At 37.0% G+C, this 19,706-nt stretch overlaps 1 protein-coding gene across 1 annotated transcript; it reads left to right on the top strand.

The window, feature by feature from the left end:
* Positions 1–13,062: 13,062 nt before the first annotated feature.
* Positions 13,063–19,695, top strand: LOC149819164 (plastoglobulin-1, chloroplastic-like). The gene is made up of 3 exons (XM_089984359.1): positions 13,063–14,327; positions 18,812–19,007; positions 19,106–19,695. The coding sequence occupies exons 1-3, from the start codon at positions 13,765–13,767 to the stop codon at positions 19,418–19,420; spliced, it is 1,074 nt and encodes a 357-aa protein (XP_089840485.1). The 5' UTR covers positions 13,063–13,764; the 3' UTR covers positions 19,421–19,695.
* Positions 19,696–19,706: the final 11 nt, after the last annotated feature.

The raw sequence follows: 19,706 nt of genomic DNA, 5'->3' as shown, positions 1-19,706 counted from the left end.
CTAACTCCTAAGCTGTCACTTGTACATGTTGCAAAACACCCAATCAGTTCTCAACTGCGTCACTAGGACACGTGGGCAAACCGCAACATGACACGCGGAGCTATTATTTTATAATTTACAAATAGTTTTAACTATGTTTCCAATAACTAACATTTTTTTATATTAAAATATACAAAAGTATAGTGTTCAATTAAATATTTAAAAAACCATGTCTTCATGTCCAATTTCTCAATAAGAAATTGTGAATTCACGCCTCTTACTCATAACGAGTCCTAGTGCGTGTCCGTATCTTTGTGACATAGGTCCGGATGTGGGGTTTGCACGTAGATCAGGTTAATTATCAGATGGAACCCGAGGAGTCCAAGTTCTTGTTGTGCATGTTTGTGAAGAGGCCCTAGTTTTCAATTTATATGAAGGAGGGAAAATGAAACCGGCAATTCCCTAGGAATTCCCTGTCTGCCCTTTATTCTGATCATAAGAAAAGGTCAGAGAAATTTCTGAATAATGGGCCTTTAGTAAGGACCTTTAGATGAGGGTATTCCCAAACAGGGAGTGGCATTTCAGTTCCCCATTCTGTCTCAGTGGATTCCTAAGCTATGGATTTTTTTTATCATGCAGTAAGGGAAACGGCAAAGTACCAGCTACAAGGCATTGAACAGTTGTTGCTCCGTAAGGGTGTCATCAACAACCAATTTGGACATGGGAAACTGCATTTTCTTTTATTAGTCAAGGGAAAATCCACTCAGTCCAGGTCTGAACCCGATTTTGTCGCCATAAAAACCCATTGTATGGCTTCTCTGCCACTAGGAGCAATACCCCTTTGTAAACACCTCAAATTTTTCAGGTCCATTCTGGACACCCCCTTCACAGATGTCAGCCAACTCTGTAGATCAGTGTAGGAGTCTAACCCTAGGTCCATTCCAGTTTAGGTATAATTTCATCCTCTTTTTGTCAGTAAAATTACCATTATACCCATAGGTCACCTTAGCCCCTCGTCAGTTAGACCCAACTAAGCTCATTTTAGGTTCAGAAGAGTTAGAATGTCAGTCATTTCTTGCTCTCTTGAGCTCACGATGAACAAACACTGTTCATTTCAACTGAATCTGGTTTATTTCCGACGAAATGAGCTCATATCCAGCTTAAATCCCAGTCAATTATCCCTGAGTCAGTAATTTCTTATCGATCCTATTTTCATGTGTCGAACTTGAGCTCATCAGGAGTTCGAATAGAACAGTTTCAGTTCAAATCTGTTTTCCATACTGATGGAGTTCACTTTAGCCCATTTTAGCTCAGTTCAGCTAAAATTGAGCTAAGTCCAGTCAACCCAGCTAGTATCTAAACTACAAATTTAATTCATCTCAGTATAACTGACCTTCATTTCAGCTCAAACCCAATACATTATTGTGATCTACTTCACTCTAGTGTTCATTTCTCACCATTTCGTGAGAATAATGTCATTTTTTGATCATCCAGTCTAGGAGCTTAATTGAGTTAGTGTCTTTCTAGTTCATCTGAGTTTAGAAACCTTAGAATCCAGTCCGATTCAGTTTAAACCAGTTTAAACCTCATTTTTCCCAGTATCAATCTTCACCCTGCAGGGACAAAATCATTTCGCAGGTCATTTTATTTAAAACATCAATTCTATCATTTTTCAAGCTGGTACAATTGTCAATATGGGCTCAGATCAATTCCTTTTATGAAATTTTAGCTATATCCAAGATCCAATATCGGATCTGATATCCAATACCCAATTTCTATCCTGAGACGAGAATTTTCAATTTCTTGTCTCTGTCAGGGGTATGAGACTTCAAATGGCTCATCTAGGATTTACATTTTGCATGTCATTTCATGTCATTTTATCGCATTCCATGTTATTACATATCATTTTTGAGATCCAACACCCTTGTTTTCAAAATATCAAATCCAGACTCGATTTTAAAACCTTTCTTTCAAAAACAATTTCAAAAACCTAAGTTTTAGAACCAATTTTCACCATTTGGCCAACCCACAGGGCTTTATATCCTCTTATTTCAAAAATATTTCTTTAGAAAAATGATCTGGATTCGTTTTAAACTTGATTTTTAAACCAATTTTTAATTTTTACCAATTTTCTTCAAGTGTGGTCTACCTTGCATGGGGTGCCAAACCCTAACTTCCAACCTTTATTCAATCTTGTGTTATGTTCCTGTTTTGTTTATTTCAAAAATATAAAAAATTTCATAGATATATGTGTCTTTTAAAGTTTCTTGAAAATCTTGTTTTTAACCTCTTTATTTTAAAATCATTTTTCTTAAAAACAAATGGGACCCACTTAGGTGGCATCATATCTTGATTATTTCTTTCATTTGATCTTCATATTTTGGTTATCTCAGAATTTTAGTTGATTTAGGATGGCATTATTGTTTTTTACCCTTTTTATTTTATCTGTGTTTTTAACTTTAACCGTCTTTTAAAACCTTTCTTTTTGTTATTTAGAAAACCAAATGTGGGGCCCACCTAGATGGCGCCACATTTGGATTGCTTTGTAAGAATTTTAGTTAAGTTAGGTGTCAATTAGGTTTAGTCAAAGTTTAGTTTAATTAGGACCCCCTCTAGATTTATCTATTTTAATTAAGAGAGTTTCAACCAAAGTGGAACTCTCTAATTAACAAAGGTTGAAAAACCTATAAATAAGGCTCCCAAGGGGGTGGTTGACCCATGCTCTCTCTCCTTCAAGCTCCAGCAGCTCCTTCCTCCATTAAACCCCCAAGGTGAGCTCCCTCTTCTTCTTCTTTTATTATTTTTATTTATTTTTTATTATTTTCCCTTGAATCCACCATTGTCGCCCCTCTTGCTTGGATATTTTTATTCTTTTCATGCAATAACCATGTTTATGATTCAAAAGCTTGAACTACTAAGTGTTTATTGATGCTTACACATTTTTGATACATTAATAATGCTTAGATTCAATGTATTTTATCAATGCTTAAAAAAAGAACAAGATTCGACCCCTCTATGAGTCGAATCTCTCTTTTAATGGCTAAATCAAGTTTTTTTATCATACTTTCCTGATTTTTAATTTTTATTTTATCATGCTCATGCATATTTTTCTTATTTCATACGTTTAATCATGATTCATAGCCTTAGTTACACATTTTATTAATCTTGTCATGCTTAATTAGATTTCTTTTTGTTCTAGGGTTTTAGATTTCACGGTCTTAAGTTCTGATCGTATGTTTACACTATTATTTTACCTATTTATTTTCATTATTTAAATCTATTTTTTAATGGTAAAATCATGCATCTGTTTACGATTTCCAAAAAAAAAATCAACTTTTTTTTAGTTCTATAACCCTGTTTATAAATTCAAGAACCGAAAGCTAATTTCTGTAGCATTTAAATGTTGTGCAAAATCAAGAACATCTTTTCAGGGTCATATCTCTCTTACTGAAGATTGTATTTTAGATCCGTAAAAAGCAACGTGTTTGTCTGTATATCCAGTTTATTATGTAAAAATTTTATGATTTTCTATGATCATTTACTATTTTATTTTTACCGACATCAGAACCTGTGTTTCTTGAACTGATAGGCATAGTTCAGAGCTAGGTTCACCTTGCTAGAATGATTTCTCCCTAATCGAAAATCGTATTGATGATCCATAAAAAGTGATCGATCTGTCTGCATGTATACTTTTTATGGTGTAATTTTTTACTATTATTTTTTATTTTCTTGAAACCCTAAATCAGAGTTGGTGTTTCTTGAGTAGTTAGGCATGATTCAAACCCTAGATCATCTTGCCAAAACGATATCTGTTTTACCGAAGATGATTTTTCCGATCTGTAAAAAGGGTTTTTCTCATCGTTATATCCAATTTATCTCTGAAAATTTTTATATTTTTTTATGATTGTTTGCTATTTTTTCTTAAACCTTAAACTGGGTCTATCTTTCTTGAATCGTTAAGCGTTGGTCAGAATCAAGTGCACCTTGCCAGAATCGTATATCCCTAACCAAAGATTCTTTTTTATGATCTATAAAAAAGCTTGTCTTTGTTGTTATATCTAGTTTATCCTTGTCAAATTTCATAAATTTTCTTTGTTGTTTGATATCTCGTTCTGATCTGACACCGTGACAAGTACAAGAAAGCATGTTATTCAGACTATTTTTTATCTTTTATTTATTATTTATTTCTTGCATAATCATAAAAATTTATTTTTTGATTGTATATTATTTTTAGAGTTGTTAGCAGTGTTCATGTCAATTTTTATGATTTTTAAAAGTTATTTGATATGTTACTTAGTTATTTTATAAAAATAGGATGACCACGAAGTCTTGATTCAATCGAAATACAGGCAAAAATCAATCTTTTTCTATTATTTTATCTTTTTCATAAAAAGTTTTATATTTTAAAGAATTGATCATCTTCATAATCATATCAAGGTGCTCTCCACCTGATTTGGCATCATTTGAACATGTTTGGTCTTCGAATTAAGCGTATTTCAAAATTCTTTTCTGAAAAACCCTATTTTTAACCCTGTTTTGCAAATAATATCAATTTTTAAGGGTATTTTAATTATTTTTTTCTCAATTTTGAATTTTTAATTTATTTAGTTTTATTATTTATTTAGTTATGTATAATTCATTATGTTATTTAAAGATTTTATTTTACAGAAGCATGGGAAAATCTTATATCCGGATAAATCCCTTAATTTTCAGATATTATTGGATAAATCTAGAAAAACCTATATTTTTCTACTAACTTGTTTGTTAATTTTGCTGGAAAGCTCAAGAGTTTACGTTCTTTATTTCTTTTTTTTTCTTTATTTATTTTATTATTCAATTATTGATGTAAATTATAATTATAATATTGGAATAAGAATATTTCTTTCATGTTTAGATTATGATATATTTGCATATAGTTTGATTTTGATATATAACAGTTATTGCTTGTCATTCATGCATAGTTAAAATTCATAATGGTCAACACGAATGACACGTGCACTTACTTCTAAGGAGTTGATAAACTCAGTGAAGTTCGTATTTATGGCCATGGTCAGAATGCAAATGATACTCAAATTTATCATCTTCTTTTAAGTTACAAATAGCCTACACTCTTAGGCTATCTTAAAAAATTATTGCATATTTTCAAAAGCTTTCTCAAGTATTTTCCTTTTTAGAATCAAATAAGATATATTCAATACGTATTCGTGGTCATAGGTAGAGATATGTAGCAAATTTATTTCGTTCAAATTCTATAAGCCACATAAAACCTCTTTTATTTTATACAAATTCGATTTCTGAAAGAAAGAGGATTTCTCAAAGATTTTTTGAATTTTCTTCCTTCAAGTATGATTTTACAAAACCATATTGCGTTCATCATATAAGTTAGTCAGCATCATCTCCTGAGTCTTTTTCTTAAAATTGATTTTCTCAAAATCTTTAATTTTCAAGAAATTTTCAATTTCCTAAGTCTAATTCATGATTTTTCAAGTTTTTTTTCTTCAAAAATATTTTTCAAGTGTGACTCATGATTTTTCAATCATCTCATTCTTCCAAGTATTTTTTAAATATTCGAAACATACATAATGTTTTCAATCTGTATTTTCTAAAGTTCATAGCGCATGTCTGCTTCTTTGTGTATATTTAGAAATAGAATAACGATTTAAACAGTTGAGCAAAGCAAAGCATAAAATTGATCATTGGTTTGATTACCCTTGGTTATGGCGTCAGGAACGGTTGAATCTAGTACTGACATGCAAGTTCCATTCTACAGAATTTTCCCACATTTTAAAACAGAGGCGAGTTATTTTTAAAACTTTTTCAAAAGGTCAAGACTTGCAAAAGTTAAATTTTGCATAATGACACCCTTGCATTGGCTTGTGCATAGGGAAAATGTGCATGTGCAGCAACACATTACATTTGTGCAATATGATTACATCTGATCCAGCCTCTGCGGGCTAAATGCAAAATGAAAAATGTATCATTTTGCCATATAATCAGGGGCCGTATTAGGAAGCTCGAGTTGGGACTAATGATCTTATATGATAACAAACATAAGTGACAATAGTGTGAACCGTCTAAGATAAAAAACAATTTGTTCAACTGTGATCTAAGAGGAACTCGAGGGGAATCCTAGTTATGAAGAACAAATTGTTCTCTTGGATTCCCTCTAAATCATTTCCATCAAATCCTCCCAATACCACTTTCTAAACAAACCGAATTGGTAACGCATTCACAAGGAACAGTACCACTATCAAACAGTATTTATTGTAATGAACGTACGCCCTGTTCTTCATTTATTAGGAACAAGATTGGCAACAAGAGAGAGAGAGAGAGAGAGAGAGAGAGGTGTTCGAGTCATTGGTGTCAAATGTTTCAGTTGTAGGTGCCAATATTGGAACGTGGTATTATGATAGTTTTGCTTGAAAATTAGTATGAACTGAACTCATTAAACCACTCTCCCTATTTGACATTTATTTGGCACCTAACGAACGAATGAAAGCTTTACTAGTGAACCCAATTGATAATTCCCTTCGAGACAACACCTTCAAATCCAATGTTGTCAGAATCGGTTTCTGAACGGAGTTAGTTTTTTCAAAAGGATTCAAAAAAATCGGCCCAAATTGAATAATTTTGAATCGGTTTTAAAATAAAATACAAGAAAATTTATCTAGTACAAATAAAATACAGAAATTAAGTAAATGATGAATTATAGGGTTCGATCAAGCTCCAAAAAGTGCATTCAATACGCTTAAATAATATAATAAGGAACATATACCATAATTATCACAAAAAAGTAAAAAGAAACCGATTCAGACCAATTTTGAATTTTATCAGTGAGATATCTGACTCATCCCATTCACGCCGATTCGGGTAACATTGCTCTTCTTTGTGTGAGTGTGTGCGAGAGAGAGAGAGAGAGTAGTCTGAATTTGGTTACTCCTATAAGATGGTCGTGTCAATTTGAAGAATGTAGCAAATTTTCTACCAAACATGGTGCTTTGTTATGTTCATGTTTAATGGTGGCCATGCATAGTCCACATGCTAAAGAAAAAGAATTGAGGGGCATGGCTTGAAAATTTACCTTTTTCCTTTTGGTTTGCATTGTATTGGTAAAAAAATATATATATGTCGACATTCATTTATGAAGCATGGGGGGGTGTTATCTCTAATCATTCTTCCCTCGTAAATACTCAAGACAGTTGTAATAGTTGCAATGAATAACCTTTAGTAAATACTAGGTAGAAGGAAAAAAAATGTCAGCAGAAGGTGCAAAAATTGCAGGGCAATTTATGTTTTAGATCGATTTCTCTATAATAAAATGAACATATGACAGCTCCAAGTAGGGATGGCAGTGGACCCGGGCGGGGGACAAGGTCTCCACCCCCGCCCCATTTCAAAATCCGAACCTTCATCCCCGTCTCCATCCCCGCACTGGGATGGATTTCAACCTCCACCCCCTCCTTCATCCCCGTCTCATGTCCTCCATCCTCCGTCCAAACGGGGTGAAGCAGGGCCGGGCCCCATTTCCCCTTAGTCTATAGTCATCCCTTAAAGGATTGAGGCGGAGATTGGGACGGAGAAAAGCTTAAGTCCATCCCCGTCTCCATCCCCGCATGGGGATAGATTTTAACCTTCATCCCCGCCTCCATCCACGTTTCATGCCTTTCATCCTCGGTCCAAACGGGACGAGGCGGGCTCGGTGCCATCCCTGGTTCCAAGCAAAAGAAAACAGAATGCCAATATTTACAGTAACTTAAATTAGGTACGTTGTAATATTAAAAAAAATAATATCGTTGGGATATTATATTTTTTCACCCTTCTAACTGGAGGCCTAATGATGCTCCAGTTAGAAGGGTGGAGAAATGGGAAAATATATTAGTTAAAAGAGGTCAGGGTAGGCCTAAGAAGACATGGATGGAGGTGATAAGAAAGGATAGGAATGCTTTGAACCTCACCGAGGACATGGCATTGGATAGAAATGAATGGAGGAGAAGGATTCATGTGGAAGACCCATAATGATTTTCTTTGTTGGTTCATATCGCCGACCTCAATTGTTTTGGGATGAAGGCGTAGTTGTTGTTGTTGTTGTATCGTTGGGATATCAATGGAACCAGGTGGATCTGAACCGGCCCAAACTACGATGATGGTTAATGAGATCTTTTATCTAACCAGTTACACACACTAGAGATGTCAACATATGGGATTTGGGTTGGATATCTGACTGAATCTGAATTATACTAATCAGATTTGGAACAACGGGTACCATCCACTCAGTAATCTGATTCGACTTCAGCATGGAGCTTTGCATTCGAATCTGAATCTTAACCCGATGAATCTAACTGTGATATGATCCAACCAGATTACATACAAAACACGTCGGATTAGCTAATCAGATCCAGCTTTATTATTATTATTTTTCATCTGAATCTTAATCCAAATATCAATCCAATTAAGCAAGATCAACTAGGTTTGATTGAGCAAATGTCTAGACCTATACCCAGTCCCACCCACTAACACACACACGTTCACTTGACGGACTTGTATACCGTCCCAGTTCCCAATGTCCCTCTGTCAATCAATGACTTACAGTGAGAATTTTATATGGAACTGTTAGCATCTGTAATTCAAACAATTAGATCATGAATTTACTTATTTTGGAAAGCAAATATATATCTCTTTGCCGGGGTAGGATCTTAGCCTCAGAGTTTTACGCCAATGACTGTAAATATTGGCAGGCTGAGACAACGCGACCATATCCTTGTGCCGGGTGCAGTTTATATATATATATATATATATATATATATATATCCTTGGATCCATTTTCTAAGAGAGACATGCAGATGGCTTTCAACAACAGAGTGGTTAAGGATGCATAACAATTAGCATTTGATATACCCATTAAATATGAAAAAAAGGTTGTCTATCGTCGAGGGCTCCAAATCCCTTGAAATTTATAAGGGAAAAGGTAGACCCATCTGGGTTAATAGGTTCGGATCTTAACAGGTTTGGGTCTTGTGATGATTGATATTTTAGACCTAATTACTCATCAATAAAAAAATGTGTAAATTAATGGATCAATTATTTATTAAAATTATATGCCAACAAATCAAAAGCTTATTAACTATCCTCAATAAAGACAAAATCTGAATATAAAAAGAATGTTTTCATGTCAACCAATCATTTCAATTTGAAACAAAAAAATCAATGATCCAGCAATTTTCATGAGAGAAGGGTTATAGGAACTATATGCAAAATAATGAATTAAAGGTTTGCTTACTAAAATGTAATGCATATGAATTCTAAGTTTATCAACGTCTCTAAAGTTGGGGTATATAGTGGGCTCGAGTATGTGTCGGTTTGGGTTCAGGTATAAAGTGGGTTGGGACACATAATCGTGTTGGGTTCAGGTCGGTTCGGTTTTATAATATGGAGAACCACTTGGGTTTAGGTATATAATCAGGTCAGGTCTTATTTGGGTTTGGGTTTCAATTGCAATACCCAAGACTTGACCTGTTTTCACTATGGGTCTATATTTTGGACCTGATCCAAACCCACGGGTCAACCAATATTGTTTCGGGTCGGGTATAATTGGTTTGAGACATTGGGTTGAGTCAGATATATCTGATCCAATTACACCCATAATAGCTAATAACAACCAAATCCAAACAATTTGCATCTTTAGCCTCATTTGCCTAAAGCACCAATATTCTTGTGGTGAACAAAGTCTAGATTGAGCTCATCAAGTTTAAATGAGCCAAATTCAAGCTGCCTCGTCTATAAAAAGGTGTATTTTTCAAAATTAAAAATAATAAAATTTGGACTCTAAACTTATTGAGCCAAGCTTAAATTGGTATCATCTTTTCGAAGCTGATAAGCAATATGATTTAAACTCTATAAATTTATTGCTGGACAACCAAACACTTGAACTTTATGATATATAAAATATGTGTAAAATATATTTATTACTAGTTCACGAGTCCATACAAGCAGTGCCAAACGCCTGTTTTTCGTGTTGTTCAGCTTGCTGAACCTATTTCACAAGTTCGAGTGAGCTATTTTCCATCCCCAGTTAAGAGAGATCTTGTTGTGTCCAACTTAGGATTTTTAAGATACAGATGCCAATTAATCGGATTTGATATCTGACTGAATTTGATTTCATTTAGTCGCATTAGGTAAGCCAAACCATATTCGATTATAATTGAATACAGATAAGGTTTTGATTTTTAATTTGCTACCAAGTCTGACAAATATTCAAATTTGTTTACATGTAAGAGAGAGAGAGAGAGCATGACCTTTTCACTAGGGGTGGCAATCGGGTAGGGTTGGCGGGTTGGTGTGTCTGGTCGGCGGGTTGGGGGGTCGGCATACCTCAACACGAACCCGACCCGTTTATTAAACGGGTAACCTGACATGACATGGTTAACCTGTTTAATAAACGGGTCGGGTTGGGTAAACGGGTTGGTGGGTTAGCGGGCAGGTTGGTGGGTCGGGTTCGAGTAAACGGGTTGGGGGCGGGTTCGGATAAACGGGTTGACGGGCGAGTCGGGTCGGGTAAACGGGTTGGTGGGCGGGTTGGCGGGTTGGCATACCCCTAACACGAACCCGACCCGTTTAATAAACGGGTTAGGCGGGTCGACCCGTTTACGACACCAACCCATTTAAGCCAAACCCGAACCCGGCTATATAAGAAGCTGGTTGGCGGGTAGTGTCAGATTTTGCCACCCCTATTTTTCACCATCTGAATCTGAAGGTAACATCCATTAATAGAATATGGTATTGGTCACATCCTATCTGAATTTGAACCATTTACATCCATTCTTAAGATCATAGATATATATTCAATCATGGTTAAATAACAACCAGATCTAAACAATTTGCTTCTTTAAGATAATTTGTTTTAGGCACTAACCAGCATCCAAAAGCCGGTGACAGGTGAAACCCAAAGATTCCAAAAGCTTTCATACGTTGTTTCTCAAAAGGCCCCCAAAACACCCCAAAGGTTCAAGATTCTATCAGTGGATTAGGTAGATCATTTCACTAATGAACAAGGGTATAACCGAGCGGTTGAGATCTCTACTTCACCCGTCGGTGACAGATACTTGAGTCCTTCCTCTGGAGTGGTATCCATATCCCCTCTTGCATGTTACTAAATCGTTCTCTTTTGTACTGATTGGGGTCTCCCTAATGCCAGCTTGCTTATCTAAAAAATAAAAAAACATGCATTTATCTTGTAGATGGACAATGCTGGCCATAACTAATGTGTCAGTACAATGTCATTGCTTATTATATTTCATTTATAGTGGTTGGATGGATTTGGGTGTTTTGCAAAAGGTGTTAGAGCTCATATTGATTTAATCAGGTGACACACCTACATGTCTTAAATACAACCCTGCACAAATGTACCAATAATACAGCCAAGTGCTACATATTAAAACCAATAGTCATGTAGCATTATTTTACTAATTAGCTTTTTGCATGCATATGCAAGAGTATCAAGATCCTAGAGACTTCACCATCACATACCCCTCATCAACACACATGATTTTCACTTAATTTTGAGTTCCAAGTTTATACACAATTTTGTTCAGTGGTGAACATGTGGGACTTCATTAGCACAGCAGTGGTCAGCACGATCTTGTGTCAAGCTGAAGGCCCATGATCGAATCCTACTAACGCATGAGGGTTGTTGTTGCTTTATCATGGTTGGGACATGTAAGGTTGGGTGGTCGTATCCTTAACCCAAAGTTTTAGCTGACTTGGAGGTGGGCTCATTAAGTGACCCTGTTCTTTGTGGAGGTTTGGGTTTTCCTTGGTCATCAAAAAGAAAAAAAAAAACATGTTCGACTTCATTATTCCATTCATTTTGTTGAGCAAGAATGATGATGATAGGAAGATAAAAGACAGTAAAGTTGAGGAATAAATTTACATTACCAAAAAATCCAACTTACATTCGGTAAAATATGATCTGACTGCCAATGTCTACTAAATTAAATATGTAATGGTTCATTGCTAAATGAACAAGGTATTGTTTTTAACCTAAGATCTGATAAATTTAGATTTAAATTAGAAGTTTTTTGAAAAAATATTTTATACAAATATAACTTCCTGTGTTCTAAACATTTTTTTTTTCAAAAGAAGCTCTCTTGTCAACATTCCAAAAAAGATCATTTTATCCAAAAAGTTTGCATCTTTAGCCTCATTTGCCTAAAGCGCTGATATTCTTGTGGTGAACCAAGCGTAGATTGACTCATGTGAGTCAAAGTTAAATGAACCAAACTCAAGCTCGCTCATTTATAAAAAAAAAAAAATTGTATATTTTTAAAATTAAAAATAATAAAATTTGGACTCAAACTTATTGAGCCAAGCTTAAATTGGTATTTACCAAATAAATACATTGTTTCAAAGCTGGTAATCAATATTATTTAAACTCTAAATTTATTGCTTGCCAACCAAACAGTTCAACTATCTATACAATATGTGTAAAATATATGTAATACCAGTTTACTAGTCCATACAAGCGGAGCCAAACAACTGTTGTTCGTATCGTTGAGCTTGCTGAACCTATTTCATAAGTTCGAGTGAGCTATTTATTGCTTGCCAACAAAACCCTTCAACTGTCTATACTTTATGATATATAAAATGTGTAAAATATATTTATTACCAGTTAACTAGTCCATACAAGCGGAGCCAAACAACTGTTGTTTGTGTTGTTCAGCTTGCTGAACCTATTTCACAAGTTTCAGTGAGCTTATGAGCCAAATGCAAGCCAAGCCATGAGTGGCTTGTCTCATTTTACATCCCCAGATAAGGGAGATCTTGTTGTGTCCAACTTTGGATTTTTAAGATAAGAATGTCAATGAATAGGATTTTATCCAATATTTGAATTTAACATTTAGTTGCATTTGTTAAGCCAAAACCATATGATTTTGATTTTTTGCTACCGAGTCGGACAAATATTGGAATTTGACCAATATTGAATTGGTTTACATGGATGGAGAGAGAGAGAGCATTCATCATTCAACATTACCAAAATGGTGACTGTTCACAGTTCATCTACCGTGTAATTTAAGAGCCTCCATTTTTTTTTTGTTTCGTAAAATTATGGGACTAAGCAAGAGGTCCCGAATAACAGAACTCGAACGAGTTTGAACAGACGGTGCACCCCAAGTTTGAAAAAATAAGTCTAAAACTATCGAGCAAAACCAAAATAGGTGAATCATGTTCTCTACTGCCTTCTCGCAAAGAACACATGCTGGAAAATTGAAGCCCCCGTTTCCTGATATTAATCTGGGTTTGAACACAATCGAGAACCACTAGCCACGCCAAACCTTTTGCCCTCGGAGCGAGCCCCCTTACCCCATCTACAATGGGTGCAAAACCTTTTCAAAATCTGTTTAGCTAACATCGATTAATCCAATATGGTATTGGTCATATTGCATCAGAATTCTAACCGATTTCTATTTTTAAGATCATGAACATCAATTCAATCATGGTTAAATAATAACCAGATCCAAACAACTTAAATCTTTAAGTCTGGTATAGACGAAAACCCAAAGATTCCATAAGCTTTCATCTGTCATTTCCAAAAAGGTCCTCAAAACACTCCAAAAGCTCAAGGTTCTGTCAGAGGGGACCAAGTAGATCATTTCACTAAATGAACAAGGTATAACCGACAAGTAGAGATCTCTACTTCACTCGATGGTGGCAGATAGCCACTCCTCAGCGTAGTCTTCTCGCTTGCTCCCCTCTTGGATCGCTCACTGATTTCCGGGATTATCCAGGAAAATGGCGGTGCTTTCCTCTACGACTTCGCTCTTCCTACGAAACCCTAGAATTCTCCGCCACTACCGAACGTCCGGGCTCTCGCCCTCCCCCTTCCTTTTCTTCCCCCGAATCTCATCGAGATCGCCGCCTCTCCGCCCGAGTTTCTCCGCCCTCGACGGCGGAGAAACTCGGGCGGTGGGGCCTCTTTCCGGCGGAAACCCTGGCGGAGCCGCCGGTGGTCCAGGTGAACCCGGCGCTTCGGCCGGAAGGTCCGTCGACGAGTGGGGGGAGAGGGCGGAGTTGGGCGATGATGCCGCCGAGAGCGCTAGGGTTCCCGGGGCGGACCCACCAAAGAACGAGGACGAGTGGGGAGGCGGCGATTACTCGTCGGCGCTACCAGCACCGGATGTCCTCGGCGGATTGAAGCAGTGCCTTGTGGATACGGTGGAAGGGACGGAGTTGGGATTGCGAGCGTCCGTGGAGGTCCGAGCGGAGGTCGTGGAGCTCGTTAACCAGTTGGAGGTGGCCAACCCGACCCCGGCGCCGGTGGAGGCGCCCGAGCTCAACGGGAATTGGGTTCTTGTGTAAGTTGTTCTATCTCTTCACGTTTGAATTTGAGAGTTCTATCGTTGATTTTGTGCCATGTTAGGTGATAGATTGATTGCTGTTTCTTTTTTCCCCTTTTTTCTTGATTTTTTGGCCACTATGAAGAATCTTAGAGTAAAATTGGATTTGGGTGTATTTTTTAGTTGTTTTAATTTCAGATGTTTATCAGATAGTTGAATTTTATCGGTAGGAATTTCTTCTTTTTTCTCAGATTTTGTTTGAAGGGCCTGGGGATCTTATATTTCTTCTTGAAGTGAAAGAATGTTAAATTGAGAATGCAATTGTGGTGAAAGTAATTGGACATTATTTTGGAAAAATTTTGGTGGGGAGTTTCGATATATAATTGGAACATTTTATCACATGAAGATGGATTGATATGTGCTTCTAGTTTGTGACTTCTTCAATTGTTGATGTTTGGCTTTGGGAAGATAATTCCGCAGGAAAGGGAAGCGTAATGGTAGTGGATTTTCTTTAGTTGAGAGTGGGGGGAGAGGGAAGCATAATGTGCCTTGGTGTATGTTGTTTGTTGATGATATTGTTTTGATTGATGAGTCTAAAGTTGTGGTCAAAGGAGTAGCTAAGGGGGTAGGACTGGGCTGTAGCCTAGTCCTGCCTCTCGAAACAGTTAAATTTTTTTTTTTTTAAAAGCTCAGCCCTGATTCCATATGAAATAGATTTTTATCCATTTTTGTAGCCCAGTCCAGTCCTAGCTCAGCCCTGACTGCAGCAAATAGTTTGATTCGTCCATATGAAATAGATTTTTATTAATAATTATAGCCATTTTTTATTTTATCTCCAAAAAAAAATTTCGGGGGCAGCGCCCCCGAACCTCCGACTATCACACAATTTTTTTTTTTTTGCTACACCCCTGTTTGCCCCCCCCCCCCCCCCCCTCACATGAATCCTAGCTACGCCACTGGCTGAGGTTAATGCTAAGTTAGAATTATGGAGACGGACATTGGAAGCAAGAGGTTTTAAGTTGAGTAAGAGTAAGACAAAATATATGGAATGTCGGTTTAGTAAGCAACGAAGTAGTGATGGGAGTCTAGTGAAGCTTGGTGAGCAAAAAATAATGGTTGGTGATTGTTTTAAATATTTGAGATCTATCATTCAAAAGTATGGAGAAATTGATGGAGATGTAAATCATAGGATAAAGGTTGGGTGAATGAAATGGAAAAGTGCAACTGGAGTGTTGTGCGATCATAGAATGCCATTGTGGTTGAAGGAAAAGTTTTATAGGACAACTATTAGGCTCGTTTTACTATATGGTACGGAATGTTGGGCTGTCAAAAGACATCATATTCAAAAAATGAGTGTAGCTGAGATGCGTATGCTTAGATGGATGTGTGGAAATACAATAAAAGATAAGATTCAGAATGAGGAGATACGTAAGAAGGTAGGCGTTGCACCCATTGAAAATAAGATGAGAGAGAATCGTTTACGGTGGTTTGGACATATTCGGCGAAGGCCTAATGATGCTCTAGTTAGAAGGATGGAGAAATGGAAAAATATATTAGTTAAAAGAGGTCGGGGTAGGCCTAGGAATACTTGGATGGAGATGATAGGAAAGGATATGAATGCTTTGAACCTCACCGAGGACATGGCATTGGATAGAAATGATTGGAGGAGAAGGATTCATGTGGAAGACCCAGAATGATTTTCTTTGTTGGTTCATATCGCCGACCCCAATTGTTTTGGGATGAAGGCGTAGTTGTTGTTTTGTCTTCTATCAAATGGAGGTCATCCCAATTGGCTTTTTTTTTCTGCTTTCATTATGGTTACTTTCGCTCTCTTTCACAGACACAGAGAAACATTCTGCTTGGCTGTGTCCATGTCATATAGCGTCTAGGCTTGATGGCATATCAAAGATTTCCTCATAGTTCTTGGAAAGATCACTTACATTGTATGATGGGAAACAGATGGAAGCTATGTTACCGCGACACGGCTGTACCCGTGTCGACACGGGTACTGGTACCTGGACACGGCATTTGCTGTGTCCTATATTATATTATATTATATTATATTATATTATGTATTATATTTTCAATATATAATATATTTTTTAGATATATAATATATTTTCAGTATATTTTAGATATATAATATATTTTCAGTATATATTTAGCCGTGTCCCTGTACCCATATTTTTTTGGAATTGCAGTGTCGTACCCTCCATACCCGTACCCTTAACCGGGTGACATAGGATGGAAGTCGGCGCTATAAAAGGATTTCTAGAAAAATCTAGGATTATCCATTGTTTTTGTTCTCTTCATAAATCAATCCTACATTAACTTTAGAATCTGAATGTTGTGGTCTATCAAAATCTCACTGGCAACTTTAACAGCAACAGAACTTCTGATCTCATGATGGAAGTATAGTCTGTAAAAAGATTTCTAGAAACAATTAGGCTTATCCATTGATTAAATCTTTTTCAATTCCTGTCTTCTTACTTTATGAAGATTGACATACATTACTCGATAAATGCAAGAACATCATTTGTACCTGTGAATACTTTGGAGTCTCACATTCATAACGCAACTTTGAGGTTGGATATGTCACAGAAATGTACGTATTCCTGGACTTTTTAGCTTACATTTCTGTCATATCTTAGTTTTGAGTCCTTGATCGGAACCTGAATCTTTTTTCATTCCCTTTATTGTAATATCGAAAAAGGATATTTGTCAGCAATTATCATTTGGCTTCTTTGTGGAACCATCATCTTTTCGTTAGGAAAGAACAAAGAGTTGCAACAATGGTGAGCCTATCCCATTAACCTATTGGTTAAAATCCCTGTTTGAGCCTAATCCACTAATGGTTGATTGCTTCTAGTTCCTGGTCATTTAGGTTGACCCTATGTGTCTGACCCAAGCCTGCTTATAAAAGCCCACTGGTACCTTGCCTAAGGTGCAACCCTAGATGCATTGCTCTTGCTGCCCCATGTTACCTTATTATAGGTGAACAATATGAGAAAGGATCTCTCAATCTCAAAGATGCCTATAGACTAACAAGAAGAGAAAGGAGGTGGCCATAGTTCAAGCATTTGAATGTGTTCTGCAACTTAGTCAGATCCAAGGATCAGTAAATACTTTCATGAATTGTTCTGCAATGTCAAATGAAGTACTTTCCCTAGACTGTAGATCATGCATATGCAACTAGGGGCAGGGAAGTTCTCTATATATGATGTCATATCAAATTGTTCTCTCTTACAGGCAAAAAGGCATTGCACCAAAAAACAATTCAAAATGGAATTTTTTCTCAAAGAATGGCCGGCCCTGCTCTTTTTTCCAGAACCCAGCAAACACAAATATTTTGTTCCAAGAAAATTTGTCCTTTTGGGAAAATTTGCTTACCCTAAAGACCCCTGACAGCATCTCCATTGAGCCTCTTCTTTGCGTGCGCTGTTCTTTTTGCCACTGACTATTTCCAACACTCTTCTCTGCCAATGACCACCACCATTCTATCCCTGTACGGCACCAGCCACTGGCGGTCCTTGCATCTGCCAACAACCAGCATTAGGGCCTTCCTGCACTGTGCCAGACACCACCTTTCCTTTCCTAGGGTTCTCTCTCTCTCTCTCTCTCTCTCTCTCTCTCTCTCAGTTGAGGTGCTGGAATGTACTGTTGGCCTAGTTTCAATGATAATGAGATTGGGTTCTATGCAGTCATGAGGAAGGCTTTGAGGCCAGATGTGCACTCAGGACTGACATGCATACGCTTTCCCTTTTGCTAACGGAGTGAATGAGAGGATCTGGAACGATTGTGCCTATTGATGATTGCCTGGTGCCTTTATCTGATCCAGTTTGGATTCAAATCACACAAGGGCTACTCAAATAAGGCCTTCGACCAAGTCATACATGCATCTGATTTCAATTTAGTTTCAACTATGCAATATTTATATTCAACAATATGATTTGGAGCTAAATTGTACCGGCCTGGAGCTTTGATCCAATTGTATTCCTTCACTATTGGCATGACATGCTGTCACCTTATTTGGTTTTCAAGTGCTAATAAACACAATATATGATGCCGCTGCCTATTACCATATATGCTTCACAAAGTTGTTCTCAAGGCCCAAATAGATCCCTTGGTTAAAGAAAGGTGCCTCTGTTTGTTGGGAGCTTCATGAGATGTCTGTACGGACTACGGAGCAACTCCTTGCTCCAGTGAAAGTTATTTAATGATGAATATTTGGTCGAGTCAAGCATAGATGTAACAGCTACTTTGCAGTCCCTTTGAAAATGATTTTCTTACATGTTCATCTGTCTACTGCATTTTTCTTGATGAATCCTGTTGAAATTCTTCCACTTTGAGATTAGAAATAAGATCACATGCTTATTTGATATATATCTTTTGCCTATTATCTCTCTTTATTTCATGGTCTATGATCTATGTTTTGTGCATAGCAAGTTTCAGCATGTACTGTTAACGTGATTGTTTGTTTTGCCTTTCCAAATCTTTCTCAGGTACACAGCTTTCTCGGAGCTGTTAACCCTTGTAGCGGTTGGTTCCTCCACATTATTGAAACTCAAAACAATCTCCCAAGCAATCGATACCAGCAGTCTTAACATCTTGAATACTGCAACATACTCGAGCCCTTTTGCCACTTTTTCCTTCAGTGTGTCTGCATCTTTTGAAGTTCGAAGCCCTTCAAGAATACAGGTACTGTGTGTGTGTGTGTGTGTGTGTAAACATTTTGGCCCTGAATAAAGGAATATTGGTTTATCCCTTTCCTCCAAATATGATTTTTGAAATTGCAGGTAAAGTTCGTGGAAGGAATATTCCGGCCACCTGAGATACCATCAACCCTTGATCTACCACAGAATCTTGACTTTTTGGGACAGAAGGTTGACTTGTCACCCCTACAGCAGTCACTGAATCCCATTCAGCAAGCTGTGGCGAACATTTCACGTGTAATTTCTGGCCAGCCACCCCTTAAAGTTCCAATACCCGGCGAGAGATCACAGTCGTGGCTAGTGACAACATATCTTGACAGTGATTTGCGGATTTCCAGAGGTGACGGGGGCCTATTCATCCTTGTCAAGGAAGGCAGCCCTTTGCTGAACCAACAGTGATGGATTTACATTCTGCACTGAATCAGAAACCCGAGTGAAGTACATATTTCGCACCCTCTTTTTTCTCCCCTTATATCTAGAAATAAGTGAAAAAGCCTGTTGTTTCTTAATAATCTTCATTGTTGCATCATGTGGCCGTTTGCCAATCTTCATAATGTAAATTTGTTGGTCAAATTGTGAATTCTACTCAAATTTCATAAACTCTCCTGAATACTTGTTCCTGTTCATGCTTGAGGGTTGTTCAAAGTTTGGTGATTATTGTGGTTGTCACTTTCTACTAGCAGCA

This window comes from Nuphar pumila, chromosome 13, assembly GCF_984573655.1.
Source record: "Nuphar pumila chromosome 13, dmNupPumi1.hap1.1, whole genome shotgun sequence".
Classification (NCBI taxonomy): domain Eukaryota; kingdom Viridiplantae; phylum Streptophyta; class Magnoliopsida; order Nymphaeales; family Nymphaeaceae; genus Nuphar; species Nuphar pumila.
This window is presented reverse-complemented; position numbering and strand designations above follow the sequence as displayed.